At 39.7% G+C, this 19,331-nt stretch overlaps 1 protein-coding gene across 4 annotated transcripts in view; it reads left to right on the top strand.

Moving 5' to 3' along the window:
* The window catches only part of Ate1 (arginyltransferase 1), a 115,570-nt gene that overhangs the window by 10,464 nt on the left and 85,775 nt on the right, over positions 1-19,331 (top strand). For 2 of the 4 annotated variants that reach the window (XM_041666461.1, XM_041666458.1), the window contains exons 4-7: positions 1,455-1,558; positions 3,268-3,522; positions 4,899-5,125; positions 7,533-7,661. In XM_041666461.1, coding sequence (XP_041522395.1) covers positions 1,455-1,558; positions 3,268-3,522; positions 4,899-5,125; positions 7,533-7,661 — 715 coding nt within the window. Of the gene's footprint in view, positions 1-1,454; positions 1,559-3,267; positions 3,523-4,898; positions 5,126-7,532; positions 7,662-8,472; positions 8,602-19,331 lie in introns of all 4 variants that reach the window. The other 2 variants (XM_041666460.1, XM_041666457.1) reach the window with 1 other exon arrangement.

The following is a 19,331-nucleotide window of genomic DNA, read 5'->3' on the forward strand; positions in this document are numbered from 1 at the left end:
ACTGTTTCCTTGAAATCATACTTCCCCTTTGACTCTTAAGATTCTTTCTGCCTCCTTTTTGGCATAGTTCCTGAGCCCTCAGGGGAGGGGTTTAATAAAGACTTCCTATTTAGGACTAAGTGTCCCCAAATCCCTCAGTCTCTGCACATTGTCCAGTTGTGGGTTTTATAGAGTGGCCTTCAGGTCACAGTGACTGGAAGTGAGATGCAGAGTTGGTGAGAAAAGCACACCGACTGCTTTCCTGAGGGAGGAAAGCTTCTTGTTTCTTTGTTTTTCACACAGTGTTCTTATATTCCCCACATCAAGTCCATTTCAAAGAGTAGGATTTTTCCCATAATTACAAGTTTCACAGTTACTAATAATCACAGCCAAAACATTTTTCTGGAACAAGTTCACCCTAATACATTTGTTTGTTTGTCTTTTTGATACAGGGTTTCTCTGTGTATCTCTGGCTGTCCTGAAACTCATGCTGTAGACTAGGCTGGCCTTGAACTTGAAGAGATTGACTTGTCTCTGCCTCTCTGAGTGCTGGGATTAAAGGCGTGTGTCACCATCACCCGGCTCCCACTATATTTCTTAATCATATCTTTATACATTTTCTGAGAAACTCCTTTTACACTTCTCACAGACCAGGCAGGACCTTTCCGCCATAACCGTTCATATAGGCAGTAGTTTTATAATTGCCAGGAAAACAGGTTACTTGTTTCATTTTTTATATTTTAGAGTTCTGCCCAATTATCTTAACTAACCATCCAATTCTTTGTTTTCCAGTTACATGAAGTCAATTGTTTAAAGCTTTGTTTCAGCTGTTATGTACACTGAAACCTGTGAACACATTTCCCAACATCAAAAAGAACTTGAGCTAGCCTAATTCTTGAGACTCAGTTGTTTTCCTTAATCATTAACCTAACCCATAGTCTATATAGCTTCTCAAGTGAAACACAGAAGTCCTAGCCCTGTGATACTTCCTTGTTCCTGTTTTCTATCCTCTCCAGTCCCTGCTTTCTACCTTTGCTTATATTAATTTTCCCACTAAACTAATCTCTATCATAATCCCTTACTATATTTGTTAGAAGTTCTTAATTGTTAAAATTCTGATAGAGAGGAAATTGAATACCTTACTGGGTTTTTCATTGTTGAGTTAGTATTCAGTTTTGGTTACCTCAGTCAGTTAACTATTTATAAATCTGTTCCCTACCTTCCAATATTTTTGCCTTCTCTTTTTCCTCTGGTTTATGTGTTTTTCTCTTCCTCATCTTCTTTCTTCTTTTTCTTAAAATCTCTTAACTATAACTGTACTTACAGTGAATTTTAGAGTTTTGGAGTAGGATTAAAGGCTGCTTTAAATCACATCTTACAAAAAAACCCCAGACATGAAATTTGCTGCAGTCTACAATGTACTATCCTAAACTGACCTCATTAAAAGCTTTTAAAATATTTGCTTGCTTTTCTAGGTGTCGCCCTTTACAGTTTCAACCATCAAAATCTCACAAGAAAGTTTTGAAAAAAATGCTGAAGTTTCTGGCTAAAGGGGAAATTTCGAAAGGCAGTTGTGAGGGTAAGAAAAGATCTGGTCTGGAAAGTATTTTCTCTAATGTTTCTCTCCAAGGCTCCCATTTTCACATGCCTCACTCAGGTCAGGTGGGGAAGGAGACTGGTATAACGTAATCCTATAAAGCTAATGACACTGGTGACACTAGCATTTGTCTCACTGGACCCTTCAAATGTAGGAAGTACAGACTAGGAGAGTCTGTCTTTGCGAGAAAATTGAGGATCCATTGGAAAGATGTTGTGACTTTTTAAACTGAAATATTTGTTATTCAGATGCTTTGACAACACATCTGACTTGCTTCTAGTGATGTCCTTGTGACAGATGTAGCATGAATTCTGATTGGTCTTAATAGTAATAAAAATTCAGAGTCAACTATTGGGTGAAAACTGAAGGATCAGAGGAGCAGAGCAGCCAACCACTAGAGAATTCTTACCTCTACCAGTGCTCAGTCTGAAGGGCGATCCTGCCTCTACGAATCCTCAGACTGAATTTTCAGACTGCATCTGTTTCCACAAAACCTCAGAGTGCACTGAGCTCCTGTCTCCTCCTGCCTTATATTTCTCTCTCTGCTCAGCCATATCATTCCTGTCTCTACTTCCCTAGTGCTGGGATCACCTTTGTGTGAGCTGTTTCTCTTTTACACCTCGTATAGCCCAGGGTGGACTTGAATTCCTAGAGGTCTGCCTGCCTCTGTCTCCTGAGTGCTGGGATTAAAGGTGTGTGTGCCCTCACTACCTGGCCTTTATGGCTAACTAGTGGCTTAGGTTTGTACTCTTCAAGCTTTATTTGTTAGAAACCAAACAAAATGTCACTAGAGAAGCTTCTAATCCTGGGAATCTTAGCTATTCATTCATTCTTAGCTTATTCATTCATTCCACAAGTAGGGTTTTTTTTTTAATTTATTTATTATGTATATAGTGTTCTGGGCACTAGATCTCATTATAGATGGGTATGAGCCATCATGTGGTTGCTGGGAATTGAACTCAGTACCTCTGGAACAGCAGTCAGTTCTCTTCACCTCTGAGCCTTCTCTCCAGCCCCACAAGTAGGTTTTGAATGTGTCATGGTCATGATTTTAATCACTGGAGAGACGATGGTTGGCCTAGCAGGTAAATTCTTTGGCGTCATGCATTGTCCTGATTAGACAATTTAGAGTAGAATTGGCTTAGCTGGGGTCAACAAAGAGGCTAGAAGGCTTGGTTTTAGAGGTTAAGAGCTGATTAGAGCCTTGGAAATAGTTTTGGTATATCTCTGGTGGAATATTATGTACATTATTATAAGCAATGTTTTGAAGTTTTTTGGTGTCTAGAAATTACAGTCCATATGTAAATTGATGGTTGCCTATGTTTTCATGTGACCTATACATTTGGCTCTTTGTTTAACTTGTTATGTGCTTCTGACTTGTATCTAAAACTGATTTCATAGGAGGTGACATAATCACCAGGCCAAGGGGAAAGGGTTGAAATTTTAGGTCATAATTTTCTTAAAGACAAAATTAGGTAGCCCAGTTGGATATCCAGCATTGGGAGCTTGACCACAGCTGGCACAATTCCTAGAGGTACATTCTTCTGCTAGAGTAGTTTGTCTCAGGTGTAGCTCCCTTGCTTTGGAAGGCACGACACACTGCAGCAACCCAGTTACTTAACAGTTATACTAATCTAAAATGTGTCAAATATTGTAGCCGATGATGGACTTTGATTTTTTCTCCTTTGTAGATGAACCCATGGATTCTACAACGGAGGATGCTGTTGCTGGTGACTTTGCATTAGTAAACAAGTTGGATATAAAGTGTGATCTTAAAACACTCAGCAGTGACCTCAAAGGAGGCATAGAGAGTGAAGAGAAAAAGAAGGAAAATAGTTTAAAGAAGGAAGGATCTAAGGAATTAATTCATCCACAAGCTATAGAGGAGAAGTTGGGTTCTGGTGAACCATCGCATTCAATCAAAGTTCATATTGGTCCTAAGCCAGGTAGTGTATATTTTGTATAAGTTGGTAGTTATGCCTAGAGACCGATTAGGTTTTCTTATGTTGTTTTGGGGGAGTTGGGCAGGGATTACTTGATCTGGCAGTATATAAGAGTAGTCCTATGAATCTATTAGTGTGAAGATGACATATATGGTCATTCATAAAAACCTGAAAAGAAATACAAAACCCTAAAAATTGGTTTCAGCTTATTCTCTTTTCTTGTTTTTATTCTTTGAGGATTTTTTTACACTGCATTTTGATCATACTCACTCCTCCCCTCCTCTTCCTCAACTCACTCAACTGTGCCTCCCCTCTTTTAAACCCACCCAATCCAATTTGTGCTGCCTATATATTCTTGGATGTGTGCCTTTCACTGGAGGTGATCAACCCAACAGATGCACATACCTTAAAAGCGACTTTCCCACTCCCAGCAGCTATCAGTTGCCAATAGCTCCTTAGCTTAGGATGAGACTTTGTGTCCACCTCCCTTCCCTATGTGGAAATTCTCGTGTGGCCTAAGCTTGGATCGGTCCTGCACATGTTGTCTCATCTGCTGTGCATTCCCCTGTGTAACTGCCCTGCTGTGTCTGGAAAACAGTTTTCTTGTAGTCATCCACAGCCACTGGCTTTTTAATGTTTCCAGCCTCTTCCCAAGGATTTGTGGGCCTTAGGAGAAGAGGGTGTGCTATGGAATTCTCCTTTATGGATCAGCATTCCACTGTCTTTTATTATACCTTGATAGTAGTGGGTTCTTCCTCTACCCCTTTTCAGACATGGTCTGACCATGTAGTCCTGGTTAGAACCTGCCATGAAGAAGGGGCTGGCCTGGAACTAACATATCCACCATGTCAGCCTCCCAGGTGCTGGACTTAAAGGGGTGAACTATACCCAGATAGTTTTAAAGAGCTATCAGTTAATTACATGTTCTTTTAATTAGAACAAAATTCATTAACCTGAACTTGTGAGCACTATTTGGAGTTACAAATATGTTACAATGAGCAAGGACTCTTCTTAATTAAAAGAAACAACATGCCCATCACTCGCCAGAATTTGTTCTAGATTAAAAAATGTCCCTAGAAATGTCCCTGCGAGGCAGAAGATCCTTCACGTAGTGATACCTATTGCAGCAGCAGAAAAATGGGCAGATACTTAAAATATGAAAATAGATGGAGGAGTGAATGAACAAATGCCTTTACTAACAGAGCTGCACTGAGAAGTTTGTAGACTGTTCGCCCTTTTTGACTGCCCCAGTCTCTAGGGTAAAGTTTTAATGATCCTGGGAAACTTCAGTGTGAACTCTGGACCGTGTAGTCTATAAGATGTGAAAAAACATTTCTAGGGTCAAGTGTATTGCCCTAATATTTTGGCATTCTTTTTAGGTAAAGGGGCTGATTTGAGTAAGCCTCCGTGCAGAAAAGCAAAAGAAATGCGGAAAGAAAGGAAAAGGTTAAAACTCATGCAGCAAAACTCAGCTGGAGCCTTTGAGGGTTTCCAGGCTCAAGGTCAGCCAGCATCTTTGTTACCAAAGGCTAAATCCAATCAGCCCAAGTCACTTGAAGATTTAATTTTTGAATCTTTACCAGAGAATGCGTCACACAAGTTAGAGGTACTTGGAGGGGTTTGTGGCTGTTGTGTTGTGTTGAATATTTATTTTCTTTGTACTGATAGTTACCTGTTGAGATTTTATTATTTAGCATTTGTGTTACAGTAAATCAACTGCTATTTGAGAAAAATTCTTTAAGACCTTTAGAAAATATTTTGGGCAACTATTATTAAAATTGTTTAAAAAATTTCAGTTGTAGCATGTTATTAATCAGGGTACTCTGGTCTTTTGTGTTACTTGGTTGCAGTTAAGTAGTTTAAAAATACAAAAGCGTTTTAAAATTAATCTTATTTTAGAAGTTAAAATGGTAAAAGTTTCTATCATAATAAGTAAATGAATTTTATTATAATATTCCAACCTAGGTCTTGATCAAGGTAGCACCAGTGTCACCCCTGTAAACCTGAACCTACTGACACTGCTGTCTTAGTTAGGGTTTCCATTGCTGCGGCAAAACACCATGACCTAAGAGCAAGCTGGGGGGAAAGGGTTTGTGTGGCTTACCCTGTTCATAATCAAAGGAAGTCAAGATAAGAGCTCAAATAGGGCAGGAACCTGGAGGCAGGTGCTGACATGGAGGTAATGGAGGGGTGCGGCTACTGGCTTGCTCCCCATGGCTTACTCAGCCTGCTTTCTTATAGAACTCCAGGGAAGGCACAACCTGCAATGGGCTGTATCCTCCCTCATCAATCACTAATTAGGAAATGCCCTACAGCCACATCTTTAGAAGCATTTTTCTCAATTGGGGTTCCCTCCTTTCAGATAACTTATGTCAAGTTGACATAAAACTAGCCAACACAACTACCAGATCCTTTCTCATTAAGAAATCCCAGCCAGCCTGGCTATAAAGTGAGTTCCAGGACAGCTAGATCTGGTACACAGAGAAACCCTGTCTCAAAAAACCAAGCCAAACCAAACAAACAAAAATCCTAGCTTTAAAAATTTTTTATGCTGTACTCCCATTTTTCCCAGATTGTTTCATATTTCAACAACAAACTGGAACTTTTAATATTAATTATATATAATAGAATTATTTTCTAAGACATTAACCATGATATTAAAATATTATTATTAATATTTTAATTTAAAATACCCTTATACTTGATTGAATTTTTAGCTTAATGTTATCTAAGGATATTGCTAATCTTGATGGGCTGGAGAGATGGCTCAGTGGGGAAGAGTGAAGACCTGAGTTCGAATGTCTAGCACCCTTGTAAAACGCATGGCTGTGTATGCCTATGACCCCAGTTTTGCGGGGTTTAGGCAGGCAGAACCCCAGAGCTTGTTGGCTAGCCAACCTACCTAGCCAAAGTGATGAGCTTCTGGTTTAGTGAGAGGCATTAAGATGTACAGCAATGGAGCTGCATTTGGCCTGCCAAACATAGGCATGCACTGCACACGCACAGATACACAGAAATTTTAAACCGTTCACTGTAGATGTATTTCAGACAAATTTTAACAGCTTTGATTATTACAACTGCTTGCTACTTTGATATAGGTTTTGAATTTCCTCCTCCCTGAATTGTAGAGAATTGATTGTACTACTTAAAATACTTTAAGAAGAGGTTTTAATCATTTGATCATAAGTAGTTTATTCAGGGAGCCAACCACACCTCAAAAATAGTTCTGCAGGTATCAGTATATACATTTTTAACATGGTAGTACCCAGGGTGTGAGGAGTTTGTTATTTGCTGGGTATCACTCTTCCCTTTGCCAACATGAAGTGCCCAGTTATGCCCTTATTGTAGTACATTTAATTTCCTTTTGTTACTGTTTTATTAGTAACAAATTTTCCCAAATTTTGGTTAGTAATTAATAAGATAAATGTCAGCTAGTCTTGTGCACAGTTACCATTTTTAACTTATTTAAGGCCCAGAAAGTTTTGTTTTTGACATCATTACAGCGTAAAGGAAACCTAAGAGAGTCTACGTATACTAACTGTATAGTGAAGTACACACACTTTGTGAAAGTTGCCTCTCATAGTTATAGGGTTAGTTGTAGGTTTATAGTTTATAATGATGAATAAACTTGCCCAAAGGTCTAGTTACAGTTCTTAGTAATTCTGACTGATTGACTTTTATTAAGTTGTGGACAACTAAAATTAAAGAGTGCTTGTGTTGTCAGTGCTAGAAGGACCTGTCAGTTCACAGAAGAGATAGACATATGTAATTAGTCAGAGATGAGACTTAAATATACAGGATATCCCCTGTTGCTTCCTTTAAGTAGACTGGATATTGTAGCAATAACTTTTTCTTCATTTACTAACAGTTGATTTTTAATGTTAAAATATATGTTTATGCTTTAATATTTGTTGAAACATAGTTTTCTGATTGGGAGTTTCTGTTACTGCATATTCTGCAGAAGTGAATCAATGAATGAATTAATAAACATTGTTTTTCAACCCCTTCTGAAGGTGAGGGTGGTGAGATCTTCTCCACCAAGTCCTCAGTTCACAGCCACATTTCAGGAGTCTTACCAGGTCTATAAGCGTTACCAGATGGTTATTCACAAGGACCCACCTGATAAACCAACTGTGAGCCAGGTCAGCGGGCCAAGTGTGAGGTCTTGGTTTAATTATACTTTATTTCTGTTTTTATCCAGTTTGTAGCTCATCTGCACAAAGATAAGACTGAGTGAGTGGACATTCTGTAAATGTGAATTCGCTGTTGTCATGTTAAGTACCAGTTATACATAATTTCAAAGTGGAAAGTCACATGTGAGGTTGCTTTTATTCAAAGCTGCTGTGTATGAACACATTTATCTGTAAATAGTGGTGGAGTTTCAAGTTCAAGACGTAGGAGAAGAAGGTGTACTTGGCCTGGTGTGTTATTATGCTTCATCCATGTTAGAAAGTTCTAGAAAGAGTTCATAGCAGCTCAGTTATTCTTTATTAATGGAATACCTTACATAAAAGATGTGTAGGAAAAGGAAGACGGTAGAGATCTTTAGTAGAATCCTTGTCCACTTTTAATTTTATATAACAGATGATTAAAAAAAGTTTTGGGGATGAAAAAAGCCTAAAGCACTTCATTCAGAAGAGGTGGCAGAAGTACTGGCTAAGACCAGTTGGTAACAGTAGCGACTAATGTATGTGACAGCACAGCTGATTGGTAGAGGAAAACCAAAGCAGAAACAAATTGGCTCTTAGGAGTTTAAGGTTTTCCATGAATGTTGGTCGAAAGTTGGAACTCAGGCCTAGTTCCACTTAGCTCCATTCCTGCTATTTCATGGCAAATCCTGGGCTGAACTTTGGAGGTGGTTTGTGGAGATCTTCCTCTAGCCTCATCTTCAGAAGCGTGTCGACAGGTAGCGTTGGTTCAATAGCATTGGCTTCTATTTCCCTTGCTCTGAAGGTGAGGCTAGTACCCGCCTCCTTTGAGGATCCAGAGTTCAAGTCATCCTTCAACCAGTCCCATTCTTTATATATCAAGTACCAAGTGGCCATTCACAAGGAGACACCTGTTGAATGTGGAAAGTCTGAGGTACTGTCTCTTAACTATTTTCCTTGTATTGACAGATTGTAAAGAAATACAATGTATTTTAGCTGCCAAGTAGAGCTGATAACTCTTAAGTGTCTTTTACTGAGCTTTTGTGGAAAGGATTCAGACCTTGCATTTTAAATCCTTTATAAGAAAAATTGTAAATTCAAGAAGTTTTCTTACACAGTTTTCTCACTAGAAACCTGAAAACAGAGTTATTAGGGGTTTGTTCTCTAGTCTAAGTCAGCAGGCATTTACTGCTTATCCCTTCGAGATTATTGCAGATAGCATCATCTAACAAGCACTTGTGGAGAGAGGCTCCATTTCTCAGGCTGTGGGTATTAAATGAGAGAGAATCTACAGTTGTCACAGTGGAACAGTGACGTGTTGGAATAAAGGCACAAACAGGTGCAGAAGTGACATTGAACCAAGCTTCGGCAGATGAGTAGGAGTGTATCTGGACTGAGAGAGAGAAGGGTGTTCTTGGCAACAGTTCGAGCATGATCAATGGTGTGCAGGCTGAGCTACCAGTGTGCCTGAGGACCCACTACTTAGCTTAGTATGGTCAGAGCATTGGCTGTGTGTCAGGTGACAGAGAACGAATGAGCTGTGTAGATTTAGTTAGGAGCCAGACTTCTTTTAAAAGTTATTTTGGAAGCACTAAACACCCTAATGCCATTCTCCATTTCAGCGGTTCTCAGCGTGCTGCCATCTTTATTTTTGTCTCCCTTTCATGCCTTTGCTGTTTGTTTTGTTTTGGATTATTTTGCTCCAGATCTCAGCCATTGTGCCATTTTGTCTGTCAGTGCTTTACTATGTATGTGTCTTGACTTACTAAAAAGTTTGATAATGAGCTAAGACAATCTAGGAAGAATTAAAAATATGTATGGAGTAATTTAGCTACTTAGAAAAATCAGCTTGGTAGGCAACAGAAAACAAAGCCCAGAAGGCTTGATAGAGTTGACCTGCATTTTTCATCTTTTTCCATCTCCGTCATTTTGTTCCTCTAATTCATTACTGTTTTCTTTTGTAATGCATGATTATTTTCTTGTATAACATTTAATCTTTTTAAGATTTTCAACTTAAATTTCTGAGTCATAAAAATATCTTGAAAGTGCCTAATCTAGAACTTATTCTGTGGATTTTACTTTACAGGGTCTATTTCAGATTTATACTATCTTCGTTCCTTGTAGATACCAAAAAGTATTACCTCTGTGTATCTCTAGTTTCTCTTGTCTATTCCTTTTTTGTGCAGTTACGTTACTGTTAAAACATATTTTATGTATGTTATAAATCAGTCATATTTTATATGATTTTGTGTCTTGGGGCTGAAGGGATAGCTCAGTGGTTAGGAGTAAGTGGTCTTCCAGAGGACCTGAGTTCAGTTCCTAGCACCCATATAAGGTAGTTCAGATGGAGCTGTAGCTAGAGGATCCAATATTCTCTTCTGACCTCCTTAGACAAGCACATGCAGCAAACTTTCATGCAGATAATTACAAATAAGAATAATAAACCTTTAAAAATGTTTATGTCTTTTATAAGCTGAGAGAAAGGATAAGAGTAAATAAATATTGGGGCTTGAGAAATGGCTCAGCCATTAAAAGCCCTGGCTTCTTTTCCATAGGACCTAGGTTTGATTCCCAGCACCTGCATGGCAGTTCACAAACATCTTTACCTCTAGTAGAGGAATTTGATGCCCTCTTCTACTCTCTGTAGGCTCTGCATGCATCTGGTACACAGACACGCATGCAGGCAAAACACCTGTAGACATAAAAACAAATGTTTAAAAAAATAGCTATTTATAATTTGTCTTATTAAACGTACTTGCTTCTTCTGGCTTTTGTTTGTTCCTGCTGATTTATGATCACTTAGACTGGTATCACCTCCTGACTCTAGTACAGTTTTCCCTGTCCACTTCATTACAGCCTCACTGTCACTGCATTCATTTTCTATGCGTTACCGCCCCCCAAAAAAACAAGTATGCACTTGCTGTTTTTACAGTTGCTTTTTTTTTTTTTTTTTTTTGGTTTTTCGAGGCAGGGTTTCTCTGTAGCTTTGGTGCCTGTTCCGGAACTAGCTCTTGTAGACCAGACCAGGCTGGCCTCAAATTCCCAGAGATCTGCCTGCCTCTGCCTCCCGAGTGCTGGGATTAAAGGCGTGTGCCACCACCGCCTGGCTTTACAGTTGCTTTTTAAAATCAGTGGAGCAGGGCTGGAGAGATGGCTCAGTGGTTAAGGGCACTGGCTGCTCTTCCAGAGGTCCTGAGTTCAATTCCCAGCAACCGCATGGTGGCTCACAGCCACCTGTAATGAGATCTGGCGCCCTCCTCTGGCGGGTAGGCATATATGGAGGCAGAATATTGTATACATAATAAATAAATAAATCTTTAAAAAAAAAATCAGTGGAGCAGAGAAAGGCGAGTATGCCCTAGTAGTTGAGAAGCCTCTGTGCCATCTCTTTAGAGGCCCAGCCTTGGAGAATGTGTGTAGCCTCCACCATGATGCTGGCTTCAGTAGATTCTGTCTCTTCCCTCAATCTTCCCAAACGTTGGCTTCACGTGCAGCCTTCTGTGCTCTGCTGGTGGTTTGTTTTCAGCAGCACTTGGATGTTTGTTTCTCTGTAGTCAGATGTAATTAAATCTCGATTTCGTGGGGGGGGGCAGTTTTTGAGGGCAGTCATTGAGATTTGCTCTGATCTGAGAAGATTCTTTCTCCCTTTGTCTCCCTTTCTGCTTTTCTCTGGTACGTACCCTGGCCCACAGTCTAGCTGTTGCTCAGAAGGAACTTCTGTATCCTCTTAATTGCTTACCACCATACTCTCCGCCGTTGTCAAGAGAATTAGAATTCATGCTTGGACTCCCCCATAATTCGTTCCAAATATAGCCAGTTCTTTGGGCAAGTAAAGCATCTCCCTTCTTTTTTTCTCAACATTCATTTGAGTTGTTCTGGGGTTTTGTGTTTTTATTTTTTGTGACTTTCCTGCATAATTTATCCTAAGGGTGCTGTACATAGTTCAAACCTTTGATCTTCTTCTCCTAAGATAAATAAATTGGAACTCCTGACTCCCAGGACCTTCCCACTTACTCCATGATAGTTCTGTGTCAGGAGGTGGTTTCTGCTGTACGGGTGACCTTCGCCTGCTGCGCTCCCATCCTTGTCGTCCCCTGTCTGTGGGGCGTCTGCTCAGAGACAGGGACTTGGGCACGCTGCTTTGTTCTTCCCAGTTGTGAAGTGTGTTTTGTACGAGGGGGTGGGGATTAATTTTGATACGTACTTCAAGAGAAATTCCCCCTATATGATTTTCAGTTTTCTCCATGAAGAAATAGTGTTCCTATGCTTCATGAGACAAAACGAAAAGCCAAAGGTGTTGTTTTTTTGAAAAGCTTCTCTTGCCCTGACTTGGTTTTTGAGACTATAGTAGCACATTGTAGTGTGTACTTTTGTCAGTGTACAAAATTCATTTTGGCTATGTCATTAATCATAAAATAATCCTTTACATTCCTTAAGGTTTTTTTTTTTTGAGAAATTTGAAAAAAAGGATATGTATAGACGCCTTAGACATTCTTGATAGCAAGTCAGTATTTTTTTTTTCAGTAACATTTTGAGGAAATATCGTGTAGTTACACATAAAAAGAGTATATAGGATTTACAGAGTATTCCAGTATGTATTTCCAGTATGATTTTCATTCAGGCAGGTGTCAGATTTTTCAGAAAATATTTATAAATCAATAGGTGATTTGTGAGTTACTTCATGTATAATACAGTGTAAAGGCAACATTTAAAGAGTATTTGCTTTCTAAAAGTCAATAGTTTTATATAAATATAAATGTGATATTTTGCTGAAAATTTGATGTTGAATTCTAGAAAACTGCTATTGTTTAATAAAAATTATCACATGCCAGTTTCTTAAAATAATTGCAAGGACCCTTCTAGCTCTGAATTGTTTAACAAGCTATAGTTGTATCCCTGACAGCCTCAGATTTTGTGCTTGCTGATTGTTTTCAGATTTTGTTAGCATTATCTGACACAAAAGCTGAAAGAATGGTGGCCTCATACCTGTGTGTGCGTGCTCTAAGTTGAACCATGTTAGTTTTTTCCTTGCTTTATCTTTTCAGAGTGAAGCATTCTAACTTACACATCTGACATTGCACTCCTAAATTCTTCAGCATGCATTTTCAAAAAGGGAGATATGTTTCTTTCTTTTCTTTTTTTAAAATTTTATTTATTATATATATAGTGCTCTACCTGCATGACAGAAGAGGGCACCAGATCTCATTACTGATAATTGTGAGCCACCATGTGGGTGCTGGGAATTGAACTCAGGATCTCTGGAAGAGCAGCCAGTTGCTCTTAACCTCTGAGCCGTCTTGCTAGCCCGGGAGATATGTTTCTATGTAACACAATATTATTATAAACCTAAGAAAATTTACTTTCATTTTTAGGAGTCTAGGTGTATGCCTGTAATTCCAGTATTTGTGAGGCAGAGGCAGGAGGATTGTCTTGAGTTTGAGGTTAGTCTGGTCTAGAGCTCTTAACTGAGCCTCTTCATCCTCCTCCGTACTGCAATCTAGGAGACCAGTTCCCAGGTCTGCACCAGGTAGCATAAAGAATGTCTCAGAGCATGTGGGTTAGGAAAGTTTCTTCTTCTGAGGACTAGACTCTATCTGAGGATAAATAAACACATTGTTTCTTTTTTTTTTATAATTATTTATTTATTATGTATACAATATTCTGTCTGTGTGTATGCCTGCAGGCCAGAAGAGGGCACCAGACCCCATTACAGATGGCTGTGAGCCACCATGTGGTTGCTGGGAATTGAACTCAGGACCTTTGGAAGAGCAGGCAATGCTCTTAACCTCTGAGCCATCTCTCCAGCCTAAACACATTGTTTCTGATGGTAACTTAAGAAAAAGAAAAAGCACGCGCTTTCCTAATGGCAACCTTTTATTTTACTTTATCTTGAATAGTCTTCTTTCTTGATAATCTCTCTACACAGTTACATTTCTTTACATACAGTTACATATCTCTCTATGAACAAATCTCTCTCCTGCATAGCCATAACATGCTACATACAGTCACATCTCTGTTCCCAGCTACATCTACTTTTCAGGATACACAAAGTCCTTCTCTCACATTTCTCCCTCTTCTCCTCTTAAAGCAAAGCCTCTGGACAAATATGAATCACATTTTCAGGGTCACAGAGCTCTTCTTGAGTAAGCAGTAAGAAACAGAGCCAAACTGACCATACAGTTTCTCTCAGGCTGGGGGATGTCACACTGATCAGCCAGTGAGTAACGCTTGACCGTCCACATAGCTTTAAGTGGTCAGAGTTCCCAGACAGAAAGAGACATTGAAATTTAGGACTTAAACAAAAAAACAGTTAGTTGGCTGAACCTTGAGGTTGGGAGTATGTGCAGAAAGTCTGTTGCTGAGAAAGTTATGTCTACTCAAGTTGCTTCATGCCTGACCTTGAGTCAGCAATAAACACCTAGGAAATTGTTTTTGTGTATCCATCTCCAGCGGCAACCAGTTTGCTTTGAATTTATTCTGAAGTCTAAAATTAGCTATCTCTGTGACTGAGAATACTATTACTTTATTGTGTCAATCTGAGTAATGAAAAATATCCTAGTATTTCTATTCATCAGAATTATAGAGTGTAATCAGAAGTCATCTTCCTGACCATCCACAGCTGAATGTGTGCCCAGTGGTTGGAATTTATACATGAGATAAACAAGCGGGCAGTGGGGACAATACCATAGCTGTGGCTCATGAGAAAAATTATAGACAGAGACAAAATTATACATAGGCACTGGTCTCAGAAGTCTTGCTTCACAAAACTGTGCTCATCAGCTAGTTGCTTGTCTGCTGGGCTACCTTGTGTATATCAATTGTCATCTGCTGTATATTCTCGGTGGCCTCTGGTAAAGCCATTGGTACCAGCAGCTCTCAGCACCTCCATTATGTTGCTTTTTAAAAATTGTGGGTTTGATGACTTTGACATTTAAAAAAAAAAAACGGTCTGAGTATTAGCTGCTCTTGCAAAGGATCTGGGTTCGATTCCCAGCACCCACACAGTGGCTCACAACTGTCTGTAACTCCAATTCTAGGGGATCTAATGCCCTCTGCTGGCCTCCATAGGCACCAGGCACCCATGTTGTGCATTGACTTAGATGCAGGAAAAAAAAAAAGCTCAAACACATAAAAGTTTGAAAAGTGTCTAAGCCAATTGATCTTTTTTAGAGTTCTGTATTTAGGATTTATTTACGAGTAATTATAGTCTTAATATTAAATGTTCTTATGCATTAAACTGTCATTAGTGAATTTATTTAATTATTTAATTTAATTGAGAAAGGATATCATGTATCCCAGGCTGGCCACAACTTGTAGTGTAGCTAAGGCCAATCTTCAGTTTGTCATTTTCCTGCTGCTGTCTCCTGATTATAAGATTATAGGTGTTAACCCCCCCCCCCCATTCCTCATTTGTGTGGTTTTGGGACTTGAACTCAGAGCTTTGTACATTCTAGACAAGTCCTCTACCAACTGAGCTGCATCTCCAGCCCCTGTAGGTGTCTTGAAAATACTGAAGCATCATGTATATACAGAAAAGTACACATAAGTGCATACACATTGACCTCTTATGAAATTGGTTACTAGGTCTGGGTGTGGTGGCTCACGCCTTTAATCTGAGCACTTAGAGGCAGAGGCAGGCAGATCTCTGCGAGTTTAAGGCCAGCCTGGTCTATATAGTGAGTTCCAGGACATCCATGGCTATATATAGAGTTTCTTTCTCAAAAACATAAAAAAAACTAAACAAAAAACAAAAATATCAGCCAACCAACCAAACAAACAAGAAACTAAAAAGACATGGATTACTTCTGGCTCATCAGCAGCCCTTCTCCTTCCAGTACAGTACTTGTTTTCAGAGATTTGTTTTGTATTTAAGTTATGTGTGTGAAGGGGAGGGGATATGTACTGTAATTTCAGGTGCCTGCAGAGCACAGAGGTATTGGATCTCCCTGGAGCTGTTGTTATAGGCAGTTGTCAGCTGCTTGAAGTTTGTGCTGGGAACTGACTCTGTTCCTTTCTAAGGGCAGCAACAAGTACTCTTAACAATGGATGCTGAGCCATCTCTCCAGCCCTGTGGTGTTCTTTTCTATCATTGCAAGATAAGTTTGTTTTTGCATGAACATAAGCATGATTTTTATTTTGTGTATATAGGTATTTTGCCTACACATACCTACACAGATGTTTGCAATGCATACAGAGGTCAGAAGAGAGGGTATTGGATCCTTTGGAACTGAAGTTCAAACAGCATGAACCTCAATGTAGATGCTGGGAATTGAACCTGGGTTCTTTGGAAGACCCAGTGCTCCTAACTGCTGAGTCATCTCTCCAACCCCCAGGACAGTTTTATTTATTCAGCTACAGATGCATAATTATAATAATTCTTTTTTTTTTTTTTTGGTTTTTCAAGACAGGGTTTCTCTGTGGCTTTGGAGCCTGTCCTGGAACTAGCTCTGTAGACCAGGCTGGTCTCGAACTCCCAGAGATCCGCCTGCCTCTGCCTCCCGAGTGCTGGGATTAAAGGCGTGCGCCACCATCGCCCGGCCAATAATTCTTATTGTTTTTTTTCCCTTCAAAAATTTTGAGACAGTGTCTTCAGTATATAGTCCTGGTTGTCCTGGAACTAGCTTTGAAGTCCAGGCCAGTCTCGAACTCACAGAGATCCACTTGCCTGAGATTAACAGAGTGTTCCACCAACACCTGGTAATTAAGGCATTTTTTTATGTTAAAAATTTATATGTTTTGATGGGAAACCTGAGCATTGAAATTATATCTCTGACTTTAAAAGGTAAATCCGAATAAATGATTTTCACTTCACTTTTTACATCTCTGAAGCCTTCACAGGTGTGTGGTGAATTGCTGCTTACCCAGGGCTATGCTCTGGCACTGTCAGTCTTGGAGTTCCATTTCTTTTGCCACCATTTAAAAACTTGGGTACCTGAAAAGAAGCCCTTGTGTTATGATTCTTGTAAATGTATTTTTGCTGTTGATTCATGAAGCGATCTTGTACAAATGTGAAATTTGTAGTGATGGGGTTATAGGCTGGTATGCTTTTACTAAAAGCTCATTTTAAAAATTAACTTGTAGACCTCCCTATGACAGCCTGAACTAGAAGGACCCCCACTTCTGGGAATACTTTCTTTTTTTGTCTCTCTTTTTTTTCTTTCTCTTTATTATTATTATTATTATTACAAATTTTCACCTCCTCCCCTCCCATTTCTCTCCCCCTTCTCCCATTCCCCCCCCCCCCCCCTCCAGTCCAAAGAGCAGTCAGGGTTCCCTGCCCTGTGGGAAGTAAAGGTCCTCCCTCCTCCATCCAGGTCTAGGAAGGTGAGCATCCAAACAGACTAGGCTCCCACAAAGCCAGTACATGCAGTAGAATCAAAACCCAGTGCCCTTGTCCTTGGCTTCTTAGTCAGCCCTCACTGTCAGTCAGCCACGTTCAGAGAGTCCTGTTTGATCACATGCTCCATCAGTCCCAGTCCAGCTGGCCTTGGTGAGTTCCCATTAGATCAGCCCCACTGTCACAGTGGGTGGGCGCACCCCCACTGTCCTGACTTCCTTGCTCATGTTCTCCCTCCTCTGCTCCTCATTTGGACCTTGGGAGCTCAGTCCAGTGCTCCAGTGTGGGTCTCTGTCTCTATCTCCATCCATCGCCAAATGAAGGTTCTATGGTGTGGGAATACTTTCTTAAGGAAAAGTTATTTATATTCAAGTACACGTGATTGGGCAGCCAGTGTGCTAAAGGGGATCAGTCCCTCTGGTCCCTTTCTAACCATCAGAGACGCTGATGGAGCTGCAAAAGGGCTGGCTGGTGGAGTGTTGATTTGCTGCCTGACTCCGCCACCAGGTGGTGGTCTAGGTCTGAGTCACGTTTGCTCTTCCCTTTGTGCTCAGTGCTCTTTCTGTGTGATGTGCAGCTTGATGTTTGCAGCCCAAGAAGTATGGAAAATGCTGTTCGTGTTTGTTAGAGTTAGACATACTTGCTTTGATTAAAGTGCAAGCACAAGTGGTTCATCACGTGTGAATGATTTAAATGTCTTGATGTTATTTAACTCAGAAGCTTTCAGCTTCCTTTTCTCCTGGTAGTTCTACTTTATCATATTTAGAAAATTACCCAAGGTATCAAAGTAATGCAGAGACAGTCACATGGAGTCACATATTACATTATAGAGACTGTGCTCTACCTTATAATTAGCTGAATTTGAATGATGGAGGATCTGAGAGTTCTGAATTTGGGGGAGGTATTGGGATTGAACCCAGGGTCTGATGCTATGCATGTACCCTACCATTGAATTATACCCATGGCCTCTAGAAAAACACTTAAAACCTGAGTTAGCTTGAATACAGTAGAAGTCTTAGGTAATTTAATTAAACATTGCTTTTTATGAGCAATTTTAGAGTTAGGATTCAATGGTATATTATAGTCGATCATAAACTCTGTAAGAATTTAGAATTTGAAAGTTGTTAAATTGCCAAAGGGTTTAATTCATTTACTGAAATTCTTTAGTGCAAAGGTAGTGTTGAATTTCCATCTTAATGTTATTAGTTATTGGGGGGAGAAACGAGGAAGGGGAGTTCAGGCTAGTTCAGGGGAAATTTTTGCTTACAGTTTGTTTCTGTTGCTTAAAATTTCCTGAACATTGTCTCAGATTACAAGTCAGCATCACATATAACATTAGTGATAAGAGGATCTTTCTATGTAGCTTAACTTTCTCCTTCCTTCCTTCCTTCTTTCCTTCCTTCCTTCCTTCCTTCCTCCCCCCGCCCCCCTTTCTCTCTCTCTTTCCTTTTTTGTTTTTTGAGATAGAGTAACAGCCCTGGCTAGCTTGGAACTCTGTAGACCAGGCTGACCTGGGACTCACAGAGATCCACCTGTCTCTGCCTCCCGAGTGCTGGGAGTAAAGGTGTGCGCCATCACTGCTCAGCCAAACTTTTCTTATATAATAGAGAATTACAGAATTTGTCCAAAGAAACATAAGTGGTTAGTGCAGGGCAACATGTAGAAAAGTTAAGTACTTTTCATATCAGATCATGGGACTACCATATTGGAGGGCTGAAGTTGGCCTAAATAATTAATATAGAATAACTAACATCAGTGAAGGAAGTATTGAAATAAACAGATTTTTCAAAGAAATTTTTTCCACATTCTCAGAAAATTTAAAATGACAACCATTCCACAGTGTATTTTGTTAATGTCTATTCTCAAACAGAACTCTCGGCAGAACTTGTCTGTTGTACTGGCTTTTGTGTGTCCTCGGGAATATTATTTTGTTCTTGCTGTATTTCAGCATCCCCTGTCCTCACCATTGTCTTTCCCACAGAGTTGCTGGTCTCTGTCACCTCTCCTGTTTCTTATTTTTAGTACTTGTATTAGTTTGTCTAGTATTCAAATTTGTTCCCTTTTTAATTTTGTGGTTTATTTGTTAAGACACATAAGGTACTGTTTCAGAGGCCTTAGTACAGTTAGCAACCCAGTGAATAAATGAAAGATCCTTTGGTTTTGTGGAGCTTCCATTGGGGAAATAGGACTGGAAATGGCTAGAGGCAGTCATTAAATAGCAAGCATAATGGAGTAGTAGTTTGCAGGTTAGTAGGTGTTATTATAGAAAAGGCAGATAGAAAGGTGGTTTAGAAATATTGGTCATTACTGGAAAGCCAGGTTACCAG

This window comes from Microtus oregoni, unplaced genomic scaffold, assembly GCF_018167655.1.
Source record: "Microtus oregoni isolate MIOR12 unplaced genomic scaffold, Mior012 000016F_ref0000370, whole genome shotgun sequence".
Taxonomy (NCBI): Eukaryota; Metazoa; Chordata; class Mammalia; order Rodentia; family Cricetidae; genus Microtus; species Microtus oregoni.